This window comes from Drosophila navojoa, chromosome 2, assembly GCF_054131105.1.
Source record: "Drosophila navojoa isolate 15081-1374.11 chromosome 2, UAZ_NAV_1.0, whole genome shotgun sequence".
Classification (NCBI taxonomy): domain Eukaryota; kingdom Metazoa; phylum Arthropoda; class Insecta; order Diptera; family Drosophilidae; genus Drosophila; species Drosophila navojoa.
Genome location: NC_142890.1, coordinates 12962688 through 12984521, shown reverse-complemented (window position 1 = coordinate 12984521; position 21834 = coordinate 12962688). Strand labels below are relative to the sequence as shown.

The following is a 21834-nucleotide window of genomic DNA, read 5'->3' as shown; positions in this document are numbered from 1 at the left end:
AAAAGAAATAACACACACACACACGCACACACGTACACCCACACAGACTGGCATGAATGGCTCACTCATTGAGTGGACAAAGTAAAGTGAAGTAGTTTAAAATTAACAAGTAACACGACTCACAAAAACAAAAAGGAGCCGACTATCAGATACCCTAAGTTGCTGGCCTAAAGAACTGTGAAATATACTTAAATACCAATTGTTATTAATTGAAGCTATAGCAATCGAACGGGCAGATAAAAGTTCCCTAGGGCATGTAGCACTAAGCTCGTAAGCTCGTTTCACCCACTCAAAATGGACTGAGGGTATAAAAAGGACACGTGATCCTGCAGCGCGGACGGTTGTCTAAGTGAAATTCAAGCGAGCAGACAAGCGAACATTGGGATTAGGAGCTGCTCCGCAGGGTGCTTTCATTTGATTTGGCTGCCTCCTGCTCGCATGCATGCCGCATACATTCGAATCAACGATTCTCTGCCCGTGTCTCCTCTGCTAAATGTTTGCACATTGCAGCGCACAAGAAGTGCAATTATGTTCACCAAATGGAAAATGAAGCAAGAAACTGGAACAATTGCAGGCAAAGTATATATACATACATATATGTATGTGGAAAAAGAAGAGAGTAACCATAGAGCACGGTTAGTGAGAAAGAGAGTGAGCGGCACAGAGAAGAACAAGACCTTACTAATTACTTTACATGGTTAGTTTTATAGCAATAATGAGCGTTGGCTAGACAAGCTTGTCATGCAAAAACTCAAGAATCTCTTCGAAAACGTGTAGACTATAAAATCAATGGGCTAAGAAGTTTGCTTACATATTTAATGCGTGTGAAGACTTCACACATATCTGTAATGCTGAAAACGATTATTAAATAAATATTAAAGCAAAGTATACCTAAGAAATGTTTTATATATATTTTTTTAAATGTAGAAAAATATCTCTATACAAAATGTGTTTAAATTAAAAGAAACAATTAAATATTTTAGGCAATCTATGAAATAAATAAAAATATTTAAATAAAAATAAAAAAGTAACCAATGAATTTGAATGATAATATAATAAAATACGTCATGACAATTCATTAAGCTACATAGTTTTTATAAAATGAAACCAGCTCTTGGCATAAAATAATAATAGAGTCGAAGACAGAAGCCGCAATAAATGAATTCAAAAAAAAAAAAAAAAAAAATATATACTAAAAAAAATAAAATAAATAAAAAAATAATAAAAAATTATAAAGAAAAGAATTTACATTTAGAAAACACATATGTAAAACTGCATGCATATATTTTATTACCTTGACCTTTTCTTAACTGATTCGATGTGCTCATATTTGTTTTACCTTATGCAAATATTCAACAGTCTAATCGATGCAATTAAATTAATTATAAAATAATAATAGAGTCGAGGACAGAAGCCGCAATAAATGAATTCAAAAAAAAAAAAAAAAAAAAAATAAATAAATAAAAAAAAAAATAAAAAAATAATAAAAAATTATAAAGAAAAGAATTTACATTTAGAAAACACATATGTAAAACTGCATGCATATATTTTATTACCTTGACCTTTTCTTAACTGATTCGATGTGCTCATATTTGTTTTACCTTATGCAAATATTCAACAATCTAATCGATGCAATTAATCGCAATGCCCAAATAGCCTGGAACCAAACTAATGAGTCGCACTCAGCCAGTCACTCGAATAGCTCGGTCAGTCATGGAGGGCCATATGCTGACTGCAGCACGGCCCTATCTGCAGCTGCTCGCGCTGCTGACGCTGACGCCGCCGCCCAGCTTCTATGGTAGGGCTCTGGGGGGCTGCGAGAGGCGGCTCTGGATGCTCGGCTTCGGCTGCTACTGTTTCTGCATTCTGCTGCTGGGCATCGATGTGACCTATGTAAACATCAGAATACTCAACTTTGAAATTCTAATGTTGGAGGTCGAGGACTTCACAAGCGCCCAGGGCAAGGTGCAAAAGCTCTGCTACCCGCTGCTCTTGATCGTCATTCATTTCAATATGCTGATAAACTTTCGCAAACTGGGCAGCATTTACACGGAGATAGCAGCACTGGAGAGGGACATCGATGCCGCCTCGCAATTCTTTGGTGGGCTGGGAAAACGCCTCAAGTTTCGCCAACGTTTGGCTAAGCTGATTGGATTGTGGCTTCTGTGTCTATCGATTGGGTTTCCATTGGTTTCGGTGCCCTCGCTGACCGAATTTATGGACTGGTACAACAAGATTTTCACCGAATTCATCCTAGTCATGTTTCAAATGAAGGTCGTGGAGTACGGCTTGTTCGTGCTCTTCGTGGAGGAACTGCTGCTGCGTCTGCGCCACACGCTCATCCACCTGCAGCAGGAGTTGACCAACTGCGAGCACCACGCTCTGCTCCAGGCCTTGTGTGTGGCCCTCCAGCGCAATAAACAGCTGGTGTCCCGAGTCTGGAAACTGGTCGACGATCTGGAGGTATACTACACTTTACCGATGATCTTCTTGTTCATTAACAACGGCGTGGCCATGCTGCACATCGTCAATTGGGCCTACATACAGACTCTGAACCCAAACGATTGTACCAATTGTCGCTTTAGTAAGTGCTTCAGCTTGTAATAATATAACAACTCGTATGGCTACATTGAAATCTATTTATTTTGATTGCAGCGCGCTTTGGCAATGTTTCGATTCTGCTAATCAATCTCTTGATACCCTGCTGGCTCAGTCAAAAGTGCATCAATACGGTAAACTATACACCTGTTGAGGTTGATAATATAATATATGATAATATATACTCATATATACTTCTACAGTATGCCAGTATTAATCGTATTATTCACAACGTTCGCTGCGGCACTGGAAATGGAAATCCGGAATGGCTCAGCAATATTCTGCGAGAATATGTACTGCAAATGGAGCATTTGAAGCTGCGCTTTAGTTGCAACAATTTCTTTGATATAAATCTAAAGAGCTTTGGTGGCGTAAGTTGAGAGAAGTGAGAAGAAATTCGGATGATGTATTCATATAAGATATTATCTACTTTCCAGATGGTGCTCACAATAGTTACTTATAGCATTATTCTGATACAGTTTAAGCTAAAAGACTTGGTTGAGGCAAAGCCAAAGAGCTTGACAAAAGCTCATTGAAAGCTCTGTCCCGCTCTATGTTAACTTAACAGACCTTTAGAATAACATTACAGACAGACAGCTGGCGGCAAATGCGATTTTTTAAAATACATATTAAATTGTTTTATTGAAACATTTATGCTATTATTGTTTCCTCAAGTGCAATGGAGCAACTTTAACATTCAATTCTCATTAGGCTATATCTTAGTAGCTAACATTTAATGTGGTTTTCGAATAAATTGTACTCATAATTAGTGTAATATAATTGCGACAGTCAGCTTATGATTACTTACGAACTAGATATTGCTTATCACCTACTGCTAAACATCTGCCTACCTGTGACCCATCAGTGTTGAATGATTTCTATAATTAGCTTACATTTAATAAATATATGCCTTGATTGTTTTTTTGTTTGTTTGTTCTTTAACAAAGTCGTGAAATGTTCAGTTACGTACTTTTGTTTGGATTTAGATTTGACATATAACTTTCATTAGATAATCACAGATTGAATAACTGGAATAACTTTTGGAAGTTCCCCGTACAAACAAGACATTGACAAATATTTAACTAGAGCAAAAATTATCTATTTTAAAATACGCCCAGCGACATTATCTGGCGCAAGCTAACCAACAAATCTCAAACTTGTACGTATGTAATTATATATAACACACACAATAATGCCTTTAGTAGCAACATTTACAATTACGGTTTAAGGTAAAGCTCCATCAAGTGATTGTTAACGACTATGTAGCTATGTATGTATATAATTGCAGTTACATCTATAAAAGTAATAACAAAGTGGAAGGACACTGGTGGCCATTTATACATACATAGAACATACAAGGTGTTATCGTAGATACACAATTAAATTTACATTCAATACTCGGTCTAGCTATTTAAAACAGGCCCAAGTTTTCGTTCATATAGCTAAGCAGATAGTACAAATAAATAAATAGACACACTGTAGGCAGGAGATAATTCAGCAGTAGGCTAACTATTATCCCGTCCCGTGCTTTCCGTTCTCGAACAGGCCCTTCTTGAAAAAAGACGACAGCTGAACGAGGGAGGCACGCGTGAGACCCGGTCCCCCGGGTCCGTCATAAATTGGACACTGCGGTATTTTCGAGCAAACGACGAAAAGACGACGCAAGTACAGCTCCAGCAAGCGACGACGATGCTTCGCTACCGGCTCACTGTTCGACGCAAAAAACTCTCGGCGAGGAAAAGGCAGTGCAGAGATCTGTAGAAGTTCAAATCAATTTCTTTTTAGTATACAAAATACCCATAATAGCGCATTTCACTTACCTTGGCACCATAGCAGTGCTTCATGCACAAGTGCAGCTCTCGGAAGCGACTATAACGACGCAAGATGTTTAGTTTGCCATCGGGAAGAGCGATTCGTACCTCGTATTCGTAGTGGGTCTGCTTGCCAGCTCCGCGCATCACGAAACTTGGTATGGTAATGAAGTGTTCGCCTTCAGCTGAGCACATAAAATAAACTTAAATTAATGCTGGTGTCATTTGGGTATTTCAGCAAACACCTACGAAATTCTCTCATGGAGGGGCAAGATCTCGTCATACTGGGCGAATATATCTGTGAGGTAGATTCCTCCATACTGGTTGGACTCATCACACTGGAGCGCATTATGGAGCTTTCCAGCTCGTATTGTCTCTCCATGCCAGTGCGCTCCTCTCTGCAACAATCCGCGTGGGACTCCAGGTCCTGCACTGTTTGCAGCAATTCCTGCTCCATCTGCATGTAGCTCCGCTGAAGTTCCTGCAGCACCGCAATCTGCTCGTCCAGCTGCGCTTTGTTCACATCCGTTTCGAGACTTTTCATAATTTGAGCCTTCTGAGCAGCGATCTTGCGGCGCTGCACATGGAGCGGACAATAGGCGCGCGTCACGTCTGAGTTTCGTCCCAGCTCGCAGGAGGAACAGGAGCCCGTTTCATCGTCGCTGGTGCGCGTGGTCTGTCTGTAATTGCCACCCAATCCGTTTTGGACCACCGCCTGATTCCGGCTCTCCAGGCACACTCCACTGTCGCTCATAATGGCCTGCAAGCTGGGCGCATTTGAGGTGCTGCCGCTGCCACTGCTCGGGCCGGCAGTGCATGTGCGTGAAGCATCCTCGCTGCTGCCAGAGAAGTCATCCTTGCGCGTGTCCTCAGCGTCGTCGTCTCGATCGCACGAGCAATTGCTCAGCGGCGACTGCTGGCCCTCCGTGATGGTAGGCGATGACAACAGCGAAAATTCCGATTGAGCCGTATGGAAGGTATCACAGGTTTCATATGTGTCCGATTTCGAAACTTCGTCCGTATCATTTGCAGCTGGCATCAGCAGTTGCATGCTCTGCTTCTTAGCCCGCATGGCCTGGGTCTCCTTCTCGCTTTCAGCACGCTCCTGCTTCAATCGCTCCAATTGCGTCTGTATTTCCAGCATCGTCTCATCCACCTTGGCGATCTTGCTTGTGCTAGCGTTCAGTATGCGTTCCTTCTCAGCAATTTGCTCGTCCAGCCTGCGTATCTCCTCATTCTGATTAAATAGATCGATTTTAATAATATAAAAATTGAAAATAATAGACTCGAACTTACATTTCTTCGTACCGTATCCTTGATAAATTGTGCTGCAAACAAATCTAGCGAATCGGAGACGTGCAGCAGCAGCTCGTCATTTAGGGGAGTGCCGTTCTCAATCTTTACTCCCATCTGTAAATGACAATTATAGATTCAATTTAATTAAGCGTACAATCTAATTAATAGTCTAAGTGCAAAGCAAGGTAAAATGTTCAAAATAATAAACAAACCTCGTCAAGTTTGCCACAATCATGCAGCTCCTGCAATTCTTTCGCTACATACTCAGAGAAATCGCGTTTCTTAGAGTCGAGCTGCGTTTGAAATGCTGAAATTTGTCTACACACAATGTCGATCTAAAATGGAAATGAATCGAACAGAAAAGAAAAAAACCATAAGCAAATGAAACGAAAATAATAAATCAAATTGGACAAGCACATGCGAAACAAAAGAATCGTAGCATTACATGCATTTCGTTTCATCGGAAGCACATACCTGAACCTTTTCATTGTTCTTCTCCCAGAGCAGCATATCCTTGCGTGCAAGCAGCTCCTGCTCACGGCAATTCAATATCTGCATGTTATCCATTTTTTCCAACTCGAGACGCTTCAGTTCCTCCGTTAGCTTTCGCACCTTCGTCTTGTATTGGTCGTGCATCTGAACGCGCTCCTGTTGATAACACGGTCAATTGTTAATAAAAGCTAATAGAGATTTGCTTTTATACCACATACCACATTCAGTTGCTTGAGAGCATTCTCAATGGTATCCAGAATTTTTCGATTTTCATCCTGCAACTCGGGATCGTCGCGCGACGTGGGCCGTTGCGGATAATATTGGCGGTCGGATCGTTTATAGGGCGATGTTGTGCTGCCTGTCATGGCATCTTCGTCCACATAGGTGCTGCATGTGAGCAGGTTTTCCCGCGAGGATGTTATTAGCGACAGGCGCGACATATCCAGCTGTGAGCGATTTAAGTCCTTGCGTAATTTTTCCGCCTCGGTGGGATTGTTAAAGCGAAAAATGTTGGTGCGACCGAGCAGTATGATATCGCCCTGAGAAATCTGTTTGGGTTCATCGATGAGATGCGCATTGACCCAGCACTGAGCTTGCGGACAGGGATGCAGCGTAGCCACACCCCCTTTGAGTATAATGCTGCAGTGCTGCGGCCGTATGCCATCGCCCATAAGCTCAATATGCTGCGGCACCTCTGCCTCCTCAGTGCCGATGCGAGTTTCGCCCTCCTTCAGACTGTACAGAGTGACGCCTGTGGTGACATCATTGTGTATGCCGATCAAATGCGGAATCTCCGAGTCGAGGACAACTCCCACGCCGGATTTGCGCAGCCCGAGACTCTTTTGCTCCTGCAATATGGACTGAGCCACCTTCCACTTCTCGGTCCACTCCTCGGTAAGGACCTTCTCCTGCGCCTCCTTCTTCTGCAGATCGGCCAGCATCTTGAGCGAGGGCTGCAGCGATTGCTGATGGGGCGTAACACATTATTATTTACATTATTCAAATCATTGAGTTAAGCAACTACTTACGACATCGCCAGTCAGCATGGACTTGAGCTTGTTGATTTCCTCGCGCAGTTCGCGTATGAGCTTCACATTCGCATCCTCATTAACCGTGGGCTTGTTGATGATGTTCTTGGCGCGATTCGCATAGCGCAGTGTGCTCAGCGTTTCGCTGTAGTTGCAGTCCGCCGGAGACAGAGCTGCAATCATGATTGTCTTGCTGTTCCCGCCCAGACTGTCCTTCAGCAGCCAGGTGAGTATGGAGTCACGATAGGGAATGTAGAGCACGCGCTTCGTGCCCCCGTTCGGTGTGGTGGCCAACGTGGAAGTATTATGGGCGCTCGTCTGTTCCGCTAATGCTGAAATGACGCTGCCCAGCGTGACCAGGGACTTATTGATGTGGGCACCCTCCTTTAGCCGCTGTCCCGTTGCACCCGTTGCATTGGCCCGTTCACTGCAACAACAATTGGTTAATGACATAACTCTCTATGCTCTATGCACTGGCCAACTCACCTGCCCGCCAAGTCGACCAAATGGATCTTGGAAACGGTCTCGCTTGGCATGTCATTCATGAAGACGGCCTGCACAAACGTAATCGTAAAGATGGCGTGACTGCGGCTGCTCGTGTCATTCATGTTGGTGCTGGCCGTGGTGCGATGGGCATTGCCGCGCGCAATGCACTCCTGAGAAGAGACAGGGAGGGAGAGACAGCGTTAGTCTCGTTTGCTATGCAAATCACGTGCCAACAATCACCTGTATCTCCTCAAAGTCGGAGACCGCATGCTGCGACAAGTTCTCCACGTAGGGGCCCAGGCTGCGATGCTCACGCACGCGCAGCGCATGGCCTGTGCTCTGCGCCGCGAGCAGATCCTTCACCCGCTCGTTATATATCTCCAGGTAGCTGGCGTGTGTGCGATATCCCGTGCCCGACTCCTGGCCCACGCGCATGCGCGCGAACAGCTCCTCGCAAATGCGCGGTATCAGACCCGGATTGCTCGGCGTGCCCATCATGGTGAACGTCTTGCCCGACCCCGTCTGGCCGTAGGCAAAGACGCAGGCATTGTAACCTGTCAAGTTAAACAAAGACCATGTGAATGCCAACTCCCATTACCAATTTGAAAAAGGTGAGAGGCTGTTGCATCGCCAATTGTTGCATGCGATTGCGCCACTTGACAAGCGTTGGCCAACACATGAGTGGCACTGCGAGCCGTGACTAATGCCTGGCATTTCGATTACGTCAAGTCTATGCCGAGTATACTCTTCAAACAGTGCATCATAAATATGATCTTCAATAGAAGTGAAAATGGCAACGGATGCAAAAGAAAGTCTTGTTTAATGTGCTCAAACCTATATAGATCCTAAATATGATTTATGTATATTTGTAGCTGATTTTAGCTATTTATGATTAGCCTTTCTGTGTTTATAATCGCATTGAATCATAATACTATGGATTACTATGCGAATATATTTTCCTGAATGACTGAACTATATTATTATATAATTAATATGAAACATTCACATATATACAAATATATATAATATAATACCATACGACATAGTGCTGACTCATGTGGCTTAGCTTAATATAAATCGCTCTTTGGGCATATTTATACTAGCTGCAATCCGCTTGGCCATTGCACATCCGTAGACGGAAGAGTAGACAGTGCAAAAGAAAAAGAAGGAGAAAAAAAGTCAAACACTTTTACTGCAATTGCAGCTCAAGTGTCTGTGTCGGTCACCCGGCGGTCGGTGGCGACAGCTGGCCCCACCCACTGGGCGGGCTGTGACGCGTTTAAAACATTTCAACGGCTTGTTTGGCCGCTGGCGAGCACCGAGACTGCCTGAATGGGAATGGGACTCGGCGACGTCATCTTCGTCTTCATGGACCGCACAAGTGTCGCAACAACAACGCAAACAATTACACTGCCAAGTCACTGGCTCATTCAGCGAGTCAGCCACACGACAGACCCTAGGCAAGCGCAAGCCCCAGCACCTCGCTAAGCAAATGGACATCACTTGCAGTTTTTATTTACTCTCTTGTAGTCTGCCCTTACATGGAGCATGACGCATTTCGCAGTAGATGTGTTCAGCTAGTAATCTAAATAGAATATGTATATATGACAGATTGCATGAGAAATGAAAGCTCTGCTATTGAATGCTAATTCTGTATTTACTAAGCATATAACTAGTATATAGAATAGATGATTAATTGAAATGACAACTTGAATCGAGTACTAGGTATAAATATATATTTGTGGAGAATATTTGATTAGTTGAATCGAATATAAATTTGCTGGAGAGTAGCACATGCCCATTTGGAAATATATCTATTAATCTTTTTCATTACACCAAACTTGTTATTTTTAATTGGTTTGTATATTATATATATACATATTTTATAAGCCAAGATATACATATTTTTGCCTAGAATAAAAATGTATAATTTAAAATGTATTTGCAAAAAAGTAGCAGAGATTATGTGCATTACTCAATCAAGACATGTTGGGTTCTATTTATCTGTATAAAATCATTTTATATAAACTTTCAAACTTCATGAAACTCAAATTATATAAATTTATAAGCACTGGGAAGCTCCCACTGATTCATTTACTCATATTTATTTATATTAACATTGAAACGTTATTTCCCATACGTATTGTATGTCAGCTTATGGGAAATGAATTCAATAGAATAGATCTGTAGATCGAAATTGTCTCTACTAGAATAGTAATTATATACCCCATATACCTTTACTAAATGTAGTAAATATTCTAACCAAATCAACTTCTGGAAAAGTCAAAATCTCTCGATTCGTTCGCAAGGGTATCTGAACTTCGGACTACGCAGTTTTGCATCTACGTTTAGGTTTATCTGAGTTTTTTATTTGCTTTTGGCAGCACATGGTTGACTCGTGTTCATGCAGCTTTTGTCATTCCCACTTGGCCAATCTTGGACGGGTAATTTGATATTGAAAGCGTGCCAAGCAGCAGAAACGGCAGCCGCAACAGCAGCAAAAGACAACAACAAACAATAACAATAACAATAACAAATGCAACTAAATGCAGCAAACAGCTGTTCCATTTCGTTTGGCATTTACAGCAGTTGTGGGCGAAAGTTTCTTGTTTTTTGGCTTTTGTTTTGTATATATTTCGCCAGCAATAAAAGAAATTAGCCTTGTGCTATAGTTAATGTCGAGTGAAAGCGCATAATATATTACGCACTGATGGCACTGATATCCCAGCACGTGCGACTCGTGTCAGCAATCTATCAGCACACTAAGGCGGTGCCAGTGGCTGCGCAGCACCCACCGCTGGGTACCGATGGGCTGGAGCCGAGCGTCAGCCGGAAATTTGCATGTCTGTGGGGGCGAACCGCAAAGCGAGTCGACTATTTTTAGACACACGCATTGGGTTAACCACAGCGAAACCCAGCAAAATCGAAAATGAACTACAAAGCAAACTAGAAACTGTAAACAAAGCCAAGCGAGTGCCAGCGAATGAGCTGCCAAATTTGTGCGTCTGTCTGGCTGCCAATATGCGAAGCCAAATCAGTTAGAGTCATGGCAGCCCGGCAGCCGAGTCGAGAGCAATTAGCTGTCGGCTAATATGCACCACCCCGTGCCCTGGCGACCCACAGCAGTTGTGATGTCATCGCAGCGTTTGTTTGCCTCTGGGCCTCTGGATTATGCAAATGAGAACTCACCTTCGTAGGCACAGTCGACCACATCGTTGCCCAGATCGCTGTACACCTGCTCCTGGGTGGCGAAATGCGAGTCCTCCGGGTCGAATGACCAGTACGAATAGTCAAAGGTGAAGTCGTGGTAGGCCTCCCGGCCGGCGTCGCGTATCGACTGCAAGCGCGGCTTCAGCAGGCGCGTCTTCTTGCCCTCCATCTCCACAATCAGCTGGGCGTCCATATCGTTCTCGCTGTAATGAGGAGCAGAAGAGTGACATTTCAATACGCCGTAAATGACCTTGGCCCCATCGCAATAAAACCAACTGACGTCACGCAAATGATTCGATTTGCCATTGTCATTCGATTGTCCCATTAGTGAGTGCGCCCCCCCCGTGCGCCGGCTACCCGAGCTGACCCATCCACAACTATTGCTATTCATAGGCGCAGTGCATGATCCCCACGATAGCTGCCACATGCAACGCTCAAGCGAATATCACATGATTAGTCGGCCAATTACGAAAACCGATTCCGGTTTTTGTCCATTGAAAACTAACAAAACTTGAATCACTAAAAGGAAAAGACGTTGACCAGCGGCCACACAGTAGAACGTTTGCTGCAGCAACCGGTTCACAGCGACTTCGTCATTGTCATTATGATCATCATCATCATCGACATGCTGATGGAGGCTACACCCACCGCAGTTGCATGTGCCAATGGCAACAACAAACAAATGCCACCAATTCCAAAGACTTGCCACTATGACTCAGTCAATGGCCCCGCATAAAGACAGACGCTGCTGCCGCTGCTGCTGCTGCTGCCGCTGCTACTACGAGCATTATATTATTCTATACGCTTACGTAGGGCATTTCTATCATGTCATTGAATGTGTGAAATCAATAAAAGGGAATTATTGAGCATAATCTAGTACTGACTGTTATTTTATGATTAAGCTGTTTATAAAATAAATGTTAAAAATATATTTTGGATATATGATAACATGATTATATTATACCATAAAAACAAGAAAATAATATGTAATATCAAAAAAGAAAGCAGCTTTAAAATATAGTTTAATATAGATTTTTGGTACTGAAATAGTTATAAATTTAAGCTACAATTATAAATAGATATTATTGGATTTTTTACTGTAGAGATTAGAGTTCCTACACTTGAAATTATAATTAATTTCAATAAAGCAAATCAGATAAATCAAATTATAAAACTAAATTTTGTTTAATTTTTATAATATCCAAAAGTTTATTTCAAAGTAACAATTTCTTGAAATAAAAAAAAAAATACATATACATAGATTGTATATTATCCTGATGCAAGCGTATGCAATAGTCGACCTTACGTATCTAACAGTTCCATGCCGCTTCATATATGTATATTCTATCTATTTTATTTATTTACTTCATTTTTTTTTTTTATCTACATGCGTCTTGTCCCCATTTAAAGCTCAATTTTAGGTCGTTCCTCTTTTTCTTATGGGCGCATTGCTCATTGCTCATTGCTCGTGCCGCTTTGTTGGTGGCATGTTTACGCTCCACATTCGCATTCACATTCACATTCACATCCAGCTGCATCTGAGTGGTGCTCTGCTCAATGCAGTCGAGTGGTTTTAATTCTTTAATCTGTTCGTTGTTTTGTTGTCGAGCGCTTTGAGTCGGTTTATTGCGCATTCCCCTGCGCTTTATCTCAATCTGTGGCGCTGATTTGTTCCATAAGCTATAGACTTGTGCAGTTCTCTTGATTATGACCAAAAATATCTGACTCATCACACAAAAAATGAAAAAAGATACACACACATATACAAAAGCACATATGTATAAGCGAATAAATCGCTAATAAGCTTTATAATGAATATGGAAGTTGTTTGATTTGCACTTGCGTGCAAAGTGTGTTCAAAATAATATGCATAATACCCATAAAGTATGTCTGTGTGGGTTTGTCTGTGTGTGTCAGTTGTAATACTCAGTGAGTATTACTCACGAAATTTGGATACAATTTAAGTGGTGCATACCAATACATAGGCAAACACACACATACATACACCCATCTGCACATATGTATTCATAGACAAACATATTTACTTAATAAACAATTACATTTGGCTTGTTTCATTTTTCGCCCAAGCGAAGCGCTCTTCCATGACTGCTGCAGTGAGCGAAATAACCGGGTCAAAACCAAATTCCAAATGGAGTTCATAACTTATTTTTTAGCACTTGGATAACAAATAAATATTTTACAACTTCACGCGAATAGGCAGCCATATAAGATTGTTTAACTATGCATTCTTTATTAGTAAATAAACTTTGGTTTCTCCTAAATTAACTAACATGTAGTATATTTGTTTAAGATTCTTATTAAATATAAGAGAAGGCAAGTTATTCATTAACATTTGTACATATATAAAAACCAGCCTTTAATCAATGATTCCATTTAAACATCTACCCCACATATAAATCATTCCATATATCGGAAAAATATACAACAAATGTTATCAGACGTACAGAGTGTGACTCAGTATCTTTGTGGTTTAAAAGAGACTTGAAAAATCACTTTTATTTACTTTAACTCATGCCCTTAACCAATTGATAATGGAAATGCCATGCCAAAATACTATACCACTTTTGTGGTCTATATGTTAAGTTCAGAGTACTTTGTAGTCGACTTAGGCATTATTTGCTTTTATATTTCCATTTCTTTTCAGGTTCTCTTTTGCCTTTTCTTACCCACAAATAGCTACTAAAAATTATTGATTTACAAATAAATCAAATGGCTGATAAGATAGTTAAAAGTTATCAGAAATGTTTGATTATTTGTTTTGGCTGACATAAGATATAGAGATTTTTTCGTTATCTTTCGTGGCGGAAGTGATGTTAGATATTAAAGTTAATTTGATCGATGCAAAAAAAAAAAAAAAAAAAAATGCTTAGTTATTTTTTGTTAAGTTTTTATACAAGTGCGCAAAGATTTCTCTCTGTGTACCATCAGGTAAAATTTGCAAAATAAATTTTGTTTTCACGCTAAACAAATCATCAAATATGCATATTTCTTCCAGCTCTGAGAGTGTCTGTGTGTGTGTGTGCGGTTATTTGTGTAGCCGGCAGCAATTGTTTTACATATGCCGGATGACGTCACTTGATATACAAATTAGGAACTCTAAAGAGCAAAAGTGAACTCTAAATCGCACCAAATCTAAGTTGAATCTGAACATTTTGCGCACAATGAAAGTCATGAAAAAGAAATTAACTCATTTATTTTGCCTCTCTCTTTCTTTTGCTTTTTTCTTAATCGAAGCGAAGCGTATGAGATGAATGACATCATTAGGGTTTCGGCTTTGTTCGCTGCCTCGTAGCCAAAAGAGTTTTGCGCTCCATGAACGTCTAGGCCAACTAAATGTGCCACAAGCAATGAGCGCGTCAAGATAGACAAGATAATCAAACACACACACACACACACATAGTAGATATGTTTAATGTGGTTTTAAGTAGCCGCTGGCCAAGTTTGGGGCATTGTACTTTGAGAGCGCTGGCTTAACTTGTTGGTCAAAAACACAAACAGTAGCAAAAAATAATAGAAACAAAATTTCTAGAAATTTACAGTCTGGCAACGTCAGCAACGCAAATGCTTTTTTCTTCGCTGTTTTTAAATATGTATTTAACGGGATGCGCAACAGGCCAATCGAGGGGCGTTCACAAATGGTCGCTTTATCAGTTCTAGTTGGAACTAGTAAGCGAATTCCAATTCGAGTGCAAATCGCACTGGCCGCATACACTTACCGCGAGTTGAAGGGGCGAACCCTTACGGCAACCTTGAGCGACGACATTTCGGTGGTTGCTTTGGTAGCAGCTCTTTTATTTCCTGTTGCTGTTGTTGCTGTTGTTATTCCTTGGCTATGCGCGGCGGCAGCACAGTTATGTTAAATATGTGGGAGCGAGGGGGATGTACAGTACGGTTCGACTCGACTCGCCTGTTTGGGCATTTAACGGAATGGCAACAGCGACGTAACTTTGATTGTATTAGTTTTGCCGCACGATTGTTCACAGTGTATTTTGTTACGATATTTCTTGTTTTCTTTTTTTCGCTTCTTGTCCATGCACATACTATGTATGTATATATTTGCGTGTTACTATTGCTCTCGTTGCTGTTGTGCTTGTTGTTGCTGACCTTGTTATTTTGTTTTTGTTTTCGTTGTCGTGTGCAGCGTTTCATCTTGCGCGCGACAGTCGAAAACAAGCACTGCACATAATAGTAATTGAAACAATAATTGTGCACAATTTGATTCACTTGCACCTTTCATTGTTTATCTCCTGTCCAGAGCCGCAGCAGCAGTAGCAGCAGCAGCAAGAGCAGCAGCAATAACCAGCAGCAAAGCCTCTGGCAATGCGCTTCATATGTGCCCGTGTGTCTGTGTTGGTGTCAATTTGAGTGCTTTGCTTTGTTTCAAATGCAAATGTTTTTGTCACGATTTAAGCACTGATGAGTAAATTGCATATATTGCACATTCAAGCGTGAAAACGCATGACACAAAAATATTGGTTATTTTATTCCACTTGTTTTTCGTGTGTATTGTGCGCGTTCCGATGTTGTTGCTTATGGCGTCTTCTTCTTACTGTAGAAATGTTACAGTGTTGCACAATGTTAATGTTAGCAAAAGTCGCTGTTGTACTCAAAATGGGCACTGTTAAAAAGCAGTATTTTTCAATCTTGCTGCACAGTAGGATAATACAAAAAAATACTAAAATCAATTAAAATAAGTTACTAAAAACCCAATTTGGTACACCGAACAGTTGAAAAATCATAATTCAATTCATTAAATACTAAACGTAGTTAAAAGTTAAAGTTTTGGTATATTTGATCGAATTATAACAACAATTTTGAGTCAAAATAAGTGGTTGTCTTAAAACGGAGAACGACGTTAACGCAAAATGGCGCAACGTAAGCGCTGGCGCACTGCTTGAAAACTGTTGCACTGCTTTGTTGGGAGCAACGGCACACTTATATTTTCCAATTGGAGCGATTGGCGGTAATATTCAACATGTTCCTATAAAAGAAGTTTGCCAAGATTTATTAATTATATTTAAGTATAATTATAAGAAAATGATTTAAATAGTCTATACAAATAAATACAAAGAAAACGTACAACAGCTGAAATTCAATTAGGTATTAATTTCCTGTTAAGTTTTACAAAATGCTTAAATTCTAAATCAGTTATATTTAGATATTAAGTCGTTTATACTTAAATTAGTTTTTTTTCTTGTCTGTGCAATGACCGCACGCACACTCACACAATAGACTGTTGCTTTTGCAATTGTGAGTGAAGTGCTTAATATGTGACAAAAGACCGGATATATTCAATTCTGTGACCTGCGTAGCATGCGCAGAACTCATTATGATCGGCTAAGAGATACCCTGTGCAACAAAATTATAATTGAATGTCAATACATACAATACATACAAATATATGAAAAACATAGAGGGGGATTATTGAGTTGTTATAGCATATATAGAGTATTAAGTGATTTCAAATATATCAGAAGATTTCAATTAGCAAATGTTTGAAATATTCTCTATATATGCATACATCTTTTACAATTTAAAGGCTTGCAGGGTATAGCGACAACAAGGAAAATATTGTGTAAAGTGTGTAAAACGGCGACAAAAACAACTTCGCTTAAACCGGCTCAGTCGCTTTTCATCAACTACAACAACAGCAAAACAAATAGGAGAGCGCTTGCAGGGAGTACACGACTAGACTATACCCTCTACTCTTGCAGAATGGCAGACAAACAAAAATGAAAATCAGGCAAAGTATAGCTGCTATATATCAATATATACATATATTTATTATTAATAAATTTGTACTGTATAAACTTAAAAATTGATAGTCTTACTAAATGTGCCATATATAAAAGATATGCAATTTAAAATTTAGTTTATTTAAAAACAAATCGGCATTGTCTTCTTCTGCCTGTTACGTACATTTGCCTGCAACTGATATACCCTCTTTACCCATTTTCGATGGTAGCTGATTGCACAGAGCCCATAGACATCGTGAAACTCTCATTGATTTCGCTTTTAGCTTTGGGTTTTCAGTTGCATCTCAAACTGTGATCGCAGCAGTCGCCCGAAGCCGAAGCCAGAGTGCCAGAGTGAGTATTGAAAATTTTATTCGCTTTTTCTCTGTGATTCGAACCGAACCAAACCGAACCGAGCCGACCTGAGCAGAGCAGAGGAAAGCAGAGCAGATCAGATCAGAGCTGAGCTGAGCTCACTTTCTAAATGCAAATGCTCGATCAGCTGCTTCTGCCCGCTCGCATTCATAAGTTGTGCACGACGTCAACGTCAACGTCATCACAGTCACGCCCCGAAGCCTCTGCCTGAAACTTCCTGGCTTCAAGTCAAGCTTAAAGTAATTCAATTCAATCTATATGGCATGCGCTGCATAATAATCATGCTCAGTTTTGAGTCATATACAACAGTTTTACAAGCATAATACATATTCTCATCGCCCTTTAAGGCACAATGGAGAGCAAATAGGAAATGGAAAATGGTATTTTAGATATATTTATAATGTAAGATCAGAACTTTACAGAAAACAGAGATGAAAAGAGGGTGAAAGTTGTTTTAGAGAGCTGAAAGTTGAGTGGGAAATATATGGAGCAAAACTGATTTAAAATTCTTAAAATAAAACTCTAATACACTAAACTTTTATTGTTTAACCTAAACGAAAACAGAGTGAATTAATTAAATTAACATAAAGAAACAAGTTAATAGAAACTAAAGAGCAGCCAAATTCAAAAGTAATTGGGGGAAAACATTTTTATTTTTGACTTAATTAAATAAAAGTTTTATAGGCATACTCCCACGCATCAATAGAAATGTGACCTAATTTAGAAATTAAGAAATCATAATTCTTATTAATTAAAAAAAAAAGCAAATGAAGCTGAATCTGTTTTTTTATGTTTATTTATATTATTTTTTATTAATATTTTTGTATTATTTTTTTTTATTATTATTTTTTTATTATTATTTTAAATTATTTTTTTTTTTATTTTTATTATTATTATTTTTGTATTAATTTTTTTTTATTAATTTTATGCAAAGTGAAAAACAAAAAGTTGTCGAACAAAATTATTTTTGCAGAAGTGAAATGTAAAAAATTTTTATATTGAGTAGCCTAATTGATGATTAAATCAATTAATTAAATTAATTACATTTTGTTTATATATTTGGCGTATTATATGGCCATTTTGTTACATCAATAATAATTCATTATTGTATATATATATATATATATATATATATATTTTTTTTTTTTATTATTTATTTTGAAGCTTTATATGAATTTACATAAATATTTAAATCTAGGAATTCTAAATGAACTGCTCAAAATAACAATAGTATGCATTTCAAATTATCTAAAATTATCCCAATTCGAATTTCGCAAGTCTGAACTTGATGCCCAATAGAAAATGCCCGCAGCGAGTGTATAATAAAAACCCATTAAAAACATTAAAAAAGCTTGTCTAAAACCAGGAGAGTTAAGCGCCTAAGTAATTGTTGATGTGGCACTCCATGAACTGAAAGGTGATTGCAGTAACAATAAATAAATAAAAGCTTGGCGATCGGGCGTAACTGATGGCATTATACTTGTTCACGTTCCCATATACATATATAAATACATATATAGACATATAGAGACATATTCGTCAGTTTAACACGTAAGTGATTCTAGACCTGAAACAAGTTTCTTATACTATATATATATTATTACCAGAACTAATCAAATCTATATTGCAAAAGGTTAACTAATTGTAATAGATACAATATACATAGCTTAACCATGTATATAGCGCTCGTGAGTCATACGAAACCAATATACTCTTCTCACGCTGTGAGCGGGTATGAAAAGCTTGTTTAGGTTTTTAGTATTTGAATTTACATTTAAAGTGCTTTTAACCAACTATAAAAATTTGATTGATTTCCTTAACTGGGACGCATGTGAAATCTATGAGGGGACTCTGCTTGGTAGATGATATTTATGAGGTCTTTCTAATAGACTAACTACAGTTCGCTAGACTCAAAGGCTAGCTATTTATGTGTTTAACTACTCAGAGCATCGGCTCTGTAATAAATTGTAGTTAGTTAGTTTTTTCGATCAGCCGAGAGTTCAGCTGAACAACTTGGGCATTGACCATGGTCAGCCATTAGCACTTCCCAGTTGTGTGCGAACCTTAATAGGCTTTAGGGAAGTACTTACTTGAGTTGCACTGGAATAGTGAGTGTGATATGAGCTCTGCTGTTTGTCGAGTGCAAATTAACGCATCTAACAGATATACATAGCAAATGGATACAGTGGACAGTCGCCAAGCCATGCCATGTCAAGTCAAGTGTAGCTCCAGTCAGTGCTCACAATGAGCTAATCAAACCGACACTAGAACGTCACGGATGCCCCCAATTAGTGACCAATCCAGGCACGCATGCTAGCCACACACACACACACAATAAGCACTAAGCGATCAATTGCTCAAATTGCGTCTCCAGAGTCTCCGGCTCTGCTTGCCATGCATGCCAAGCAGGCCCACCAGATAGATAGACGGCAGATCGCTCGCCCGATTAGTCAGACGGCAGACAACGAACAATCGATACGATCTGCCCCAACTGGCTCCAGCTACCTACATACATACATATGTATATGTATCTGTATATATAGTATCTGTGCGACGCGACACTCGCTCAGTTGTCGCTCAGCAGTTGCGCGGACAGCTTGAAATAAACTGTCCAAAACTAATTAGCCGACAAGCCAAAGCAAAAAATACAGAAAATTTTAATTTGATAGTAAGTGAATTTAAAGTTTGTTTAACGAGCTGAAATTACTTTAATTTAAAAAGATTCACTAAACGCCTAATGTGAGCCGTGTGTGTAACTGTAACCGTATCGAAACTGTGGTTTAAGCCAGTGTATTTCGTGGTTTCTCGTCAGCTATATATACAAAAAGCTATTCGCTCGACCTTGGATATATATCTATATACATTTGCATAATTTGAGTGTTAAAATATTGCAGTGCTTAAAAGATTAAAATAAAATAAGTAAAAATATTTTACTAAAAATAATTTCTTAAATTTTCATTTTTAGCTTTCGCATCTTGCTCAAGATTTAAAATGTGAATATTTCTTATTTAAGTGCTTAAATTAAAAAATTATCAAATAATATCTCAGATATTTTTTTATTCATAGCCAGTTTTAAAATTGTTATGGAATTGTTAAGATATTAATATTAATGATTATTTTGTATTATGCAAATTTTTGTTTACTTATAATTACAATGCTTTTATTTAGCTTTGTCATTATAGATATATTCAAATTTCAACTAAGTATATATTTGACATAGTGCCATTAGAATATCTACCAGATACTTTTGATATTTGCAGCTGAGTGCAAAGTCTGTTCATTTCATGCGCAAAGTCTGCCATTTATAAATTTGTGTATTTAATATTTATGCAAATATTTATTTAACAAAACAATGTGATTTTTGCCATGCCCACTCAGTGTATCTCAAAGTATCTAAAAGATATTATTTGTTAAGCACATAGCTCGTCTAGTATTATTTATATGATTAAAAACTTTAGTTTAGTCTTCAGCCATATTTTAGTTTATTTCTCGCACTGCCATCGAAATTGCTTTGAGTTAACTTAAATTTTAGCAACTTTACTGCAGCTGCTGCAACTCACAGATACTTGCACATTTCACCGCAGCTTCCACGCGGCGTCAGCTCAATTGCACAGTTTTTAAAGCTCAAGTCAAGGTCGATCTTTCGTTAGTCGAGCAAACATCGAACCGGTTTGAGTTGGACTTTTGTTTATTTAGTTTTTGCTGAGCCAAGCTTTTGGTTGCACATCAATCACTCCGCAGAGCACGTCGCACTCTCACACTCTCTCACTCGTTTACCAATAACAGAAAAATCTCTCTTGTTTTAAACAAACAGTTTCTTTCCACTTTGGCAAAATGAGGTTGAACTCTGCATTGATTCTGCTGGGCGCCGCAGTGCTTGGCTTTGCCGCTGCCACCGATGTGAGGCCATGCCCGAAATGTGAGTAGAAGCACAACAACCACGCCCACACACAGAGCTAACCAAGCTAAATTGCTTCATCTCTTCATCTCTAGCCAAAGCACGTGCCCTGGGCCCCGATGAGGTAACCATATCGAACTGCCCCAAGAACAAGTGCATACTGAAGCGCAACTCGGAGGCCAGCATCACGATGAAGATCAAGCCGGAGCGTGACTTTGCCGAGCTCACCTCCGACATCCAGGGCATCATCTTGGATGTGCCGCTGCCCTTCCCCGGCTACTATGGCACAAGCGCCTGCCCGCACATCTACGACGCCTCGGGCGAGAAGAAGGTCGGCTGCCCGCTGAAAGCCGGCGAGACGTATACGTACAAGAACAGCTTCAAGATACTGCCCGTCTATCCGACGGTCAGTCTGGAGATCCACTGGGGCCTGGGCGACAAGGAGGGCGATGCCGCCTGCTTCCAGATACCCGCCAAAATCAAGGCTTAGACGGAGATCAGATTGCTTTGCACTTTAGCTCATAAGTTTTATTTGTTACTATTAAAACGTGTTGTATGTATAGAATAATAGTTACTTTACTTTCGGTTAAGTACAATTTAATTTGATTATGAATTCGGAATTCGTATATTTGATATATGTATATTCAAAAACATTTGATTAATTGATCTAGGCAATATTGCGGCATCCAGCCAATGGCGCAATATTGTGCTCGCAAAGCGCAGAGAGGGAAGAAAACAAGAAATATGCATATAATGTGGTTATAATAATAATCATAATAATCATAATGATAATAATAATATTGATATTGTTATTGAAAGTATAAGTAATTGAAAACAAAAGCTTAAAATGTTTCTATCATTTACATTTAATGTTGCTTAATAAT

General features: G+C 39.4%; 3 protein-coding genes across 6 annotated transcripts; 2 read left to right on the top strand and 1 right to left on the bottom strand.

The window, feature by feature from the left end:
- Positions 1-1710: 1710 nt before the first annotated feature.
- LOC115564020 (putative gustatory receptor 98b) lies at positions 1711-4307 on the top strand. 2 transcript variants are annotated; one of them, XM_030387830.2, is made up of 4 exons: positions 1711-2584; positions 2656-2732; positions 2802-2969; positions 3036-4307. In XM_030387830.2, exons 1-4 carry the CDS (start codon positions 1714-1716, stop codon positions 3132-3134), a joined length of 1215 nt encoding a protein of 404 aa, XP_030243690.2. In that variant the 5' UTR covers positions 1711-1713; the 3' UTR covers positions 3135-4307. The 2 variants fall into 2 exon arrangements, with proteins under 2 accessions (XP_030243690.2, XP_089113627.1); XM_089257501.1 differs by lacking the exon at positions 3036-4307 and having other exon boundaries at positions 2656-2978.
- On the bottom strand, positions 3212-15516 carry Klp98A (kinesin-like protein 98A). Of its 3 annotated transcripts, XM_089257493.1 has the most exons (13): positions 14659-15516; positions 10901-11124; positions 7952-8265; positions 7712-7881; positions 7226-7652; positions 6416-7162; positions 6180-6353; positions 5918-6040; positions 5706-5819; positions 4659-5646; positions 4518-4594; positions 4419-4467; positions 3919-4353 (listed from the first exon to the last, which is right to left on the bottom strand). In XM_089257493.1, exons 1-13 carry the CDS (start codon positions 14703-14705, stop codon positions 4304-4306), a joined length of 3504 nt encoding a protein of 1167 aa, XP_089113619.1. In that variant the 5' UTR covers positions 14706-15516; the 3' UTR covers positions 3919-4303. The 3 variants fall into 3 exon arrangements, with proteins under 3 accessions (XP_030243669.2, XP_030243671.2, XP_089113619.1); XM_030387809.2 differs by having other exon boundaries at positions 3212-4353; positions 4419-4594; positions 14659-15515; XM_030387811.2 differs by lacking the exon at positions 5918-6040 and having other exon boundaries at positions 3212-4353; positions 4419-4594.
- A 4075-nt stretch (positions 15517-19591) lies between these two features.
- Npc2b (Niemann-Pick type C-2b) lies at positions 19592-21570 on the top strand. The gene is made up of 3 exons (XM_030387827.2): positions 19592-19720; positions 20867-20971; positions 21046-21570. The coding sequence occupies exons 2-3, from the start codon at positions 20887-20889 to the stop codon at positions 21438-21440; spliced, it is 480 nt and encodes a 159-aa protein (XP_030243687.1). The 5' UTR covers positions 19592-19720; positions 20867-20886; the 3' UTR covers positions 21441-21570.
- The last annotated feature ends 264 nt before the right edge of the window (positions 21571-21834 follow it).

Excerpts from the sequence above, each read along its gene's own strand:
- Npc2b (XM_030387827.2), top strand. The coding sequence starts at position 20,887 with ATGAGGTTGAACTCTGCATTGATTCTGCTGGGCGCCGCAGTGCTTGGC. Across the intron at positions 20,972-21,045 it reads TGTGAGGCCATGCCCGAAAT|CCAAAGCACGTGCCCTGGGC; the intron begins GTGAGTAGAAGC and ends CTTCATCTCTAG.
- Klp98A (XM_030387809.2), bottom strand. The coding sequence starts at position 14,705 with ATGTCGTCGCTCAAGGTTGCCGTAAGGGTTCGCCCCTTCAACTCGCG. Across the intron at positions 5,820-5,917 it reads ATTGTGGCAAACTTGACGAG|ATGGGAGTAAAGATTGAGAA; the intron begins GTTTGTTTATTA and ends TGTCATTTACAG. Across the intron at positions 4,595-4,658 it reads CCCCTCCATGAGAGAATTTC|CTGAAGGCGAACACTTCATT; the intron begins GTAGGTGTTTGC and ends TTATGTGCTCAG.
- LOC115564020 (XM_030387830.2), top strand. The coding sequence starts at position 1,714 with ATGGAGGGCCATATGCTGACTGCAGCACGGCCCTATCTGCAGCTGCTC. Across the intron at positions 2,585-2,655 it reads TTGTACCAATTGTCGCTTTA|CGCGCTTTGGCAATGTTTCG; the intron begins GTAAGTGCTTCA and ends TTTTGATTGCAG. Across the intron at positions 2,970-3,035 it reads ATCTAAAGAGCTTTGGTGGC|ATGGTGCTCACAATAGTTAC; the intron begins GTAAGTTGAGAG and ends TCTACTTTCCAG.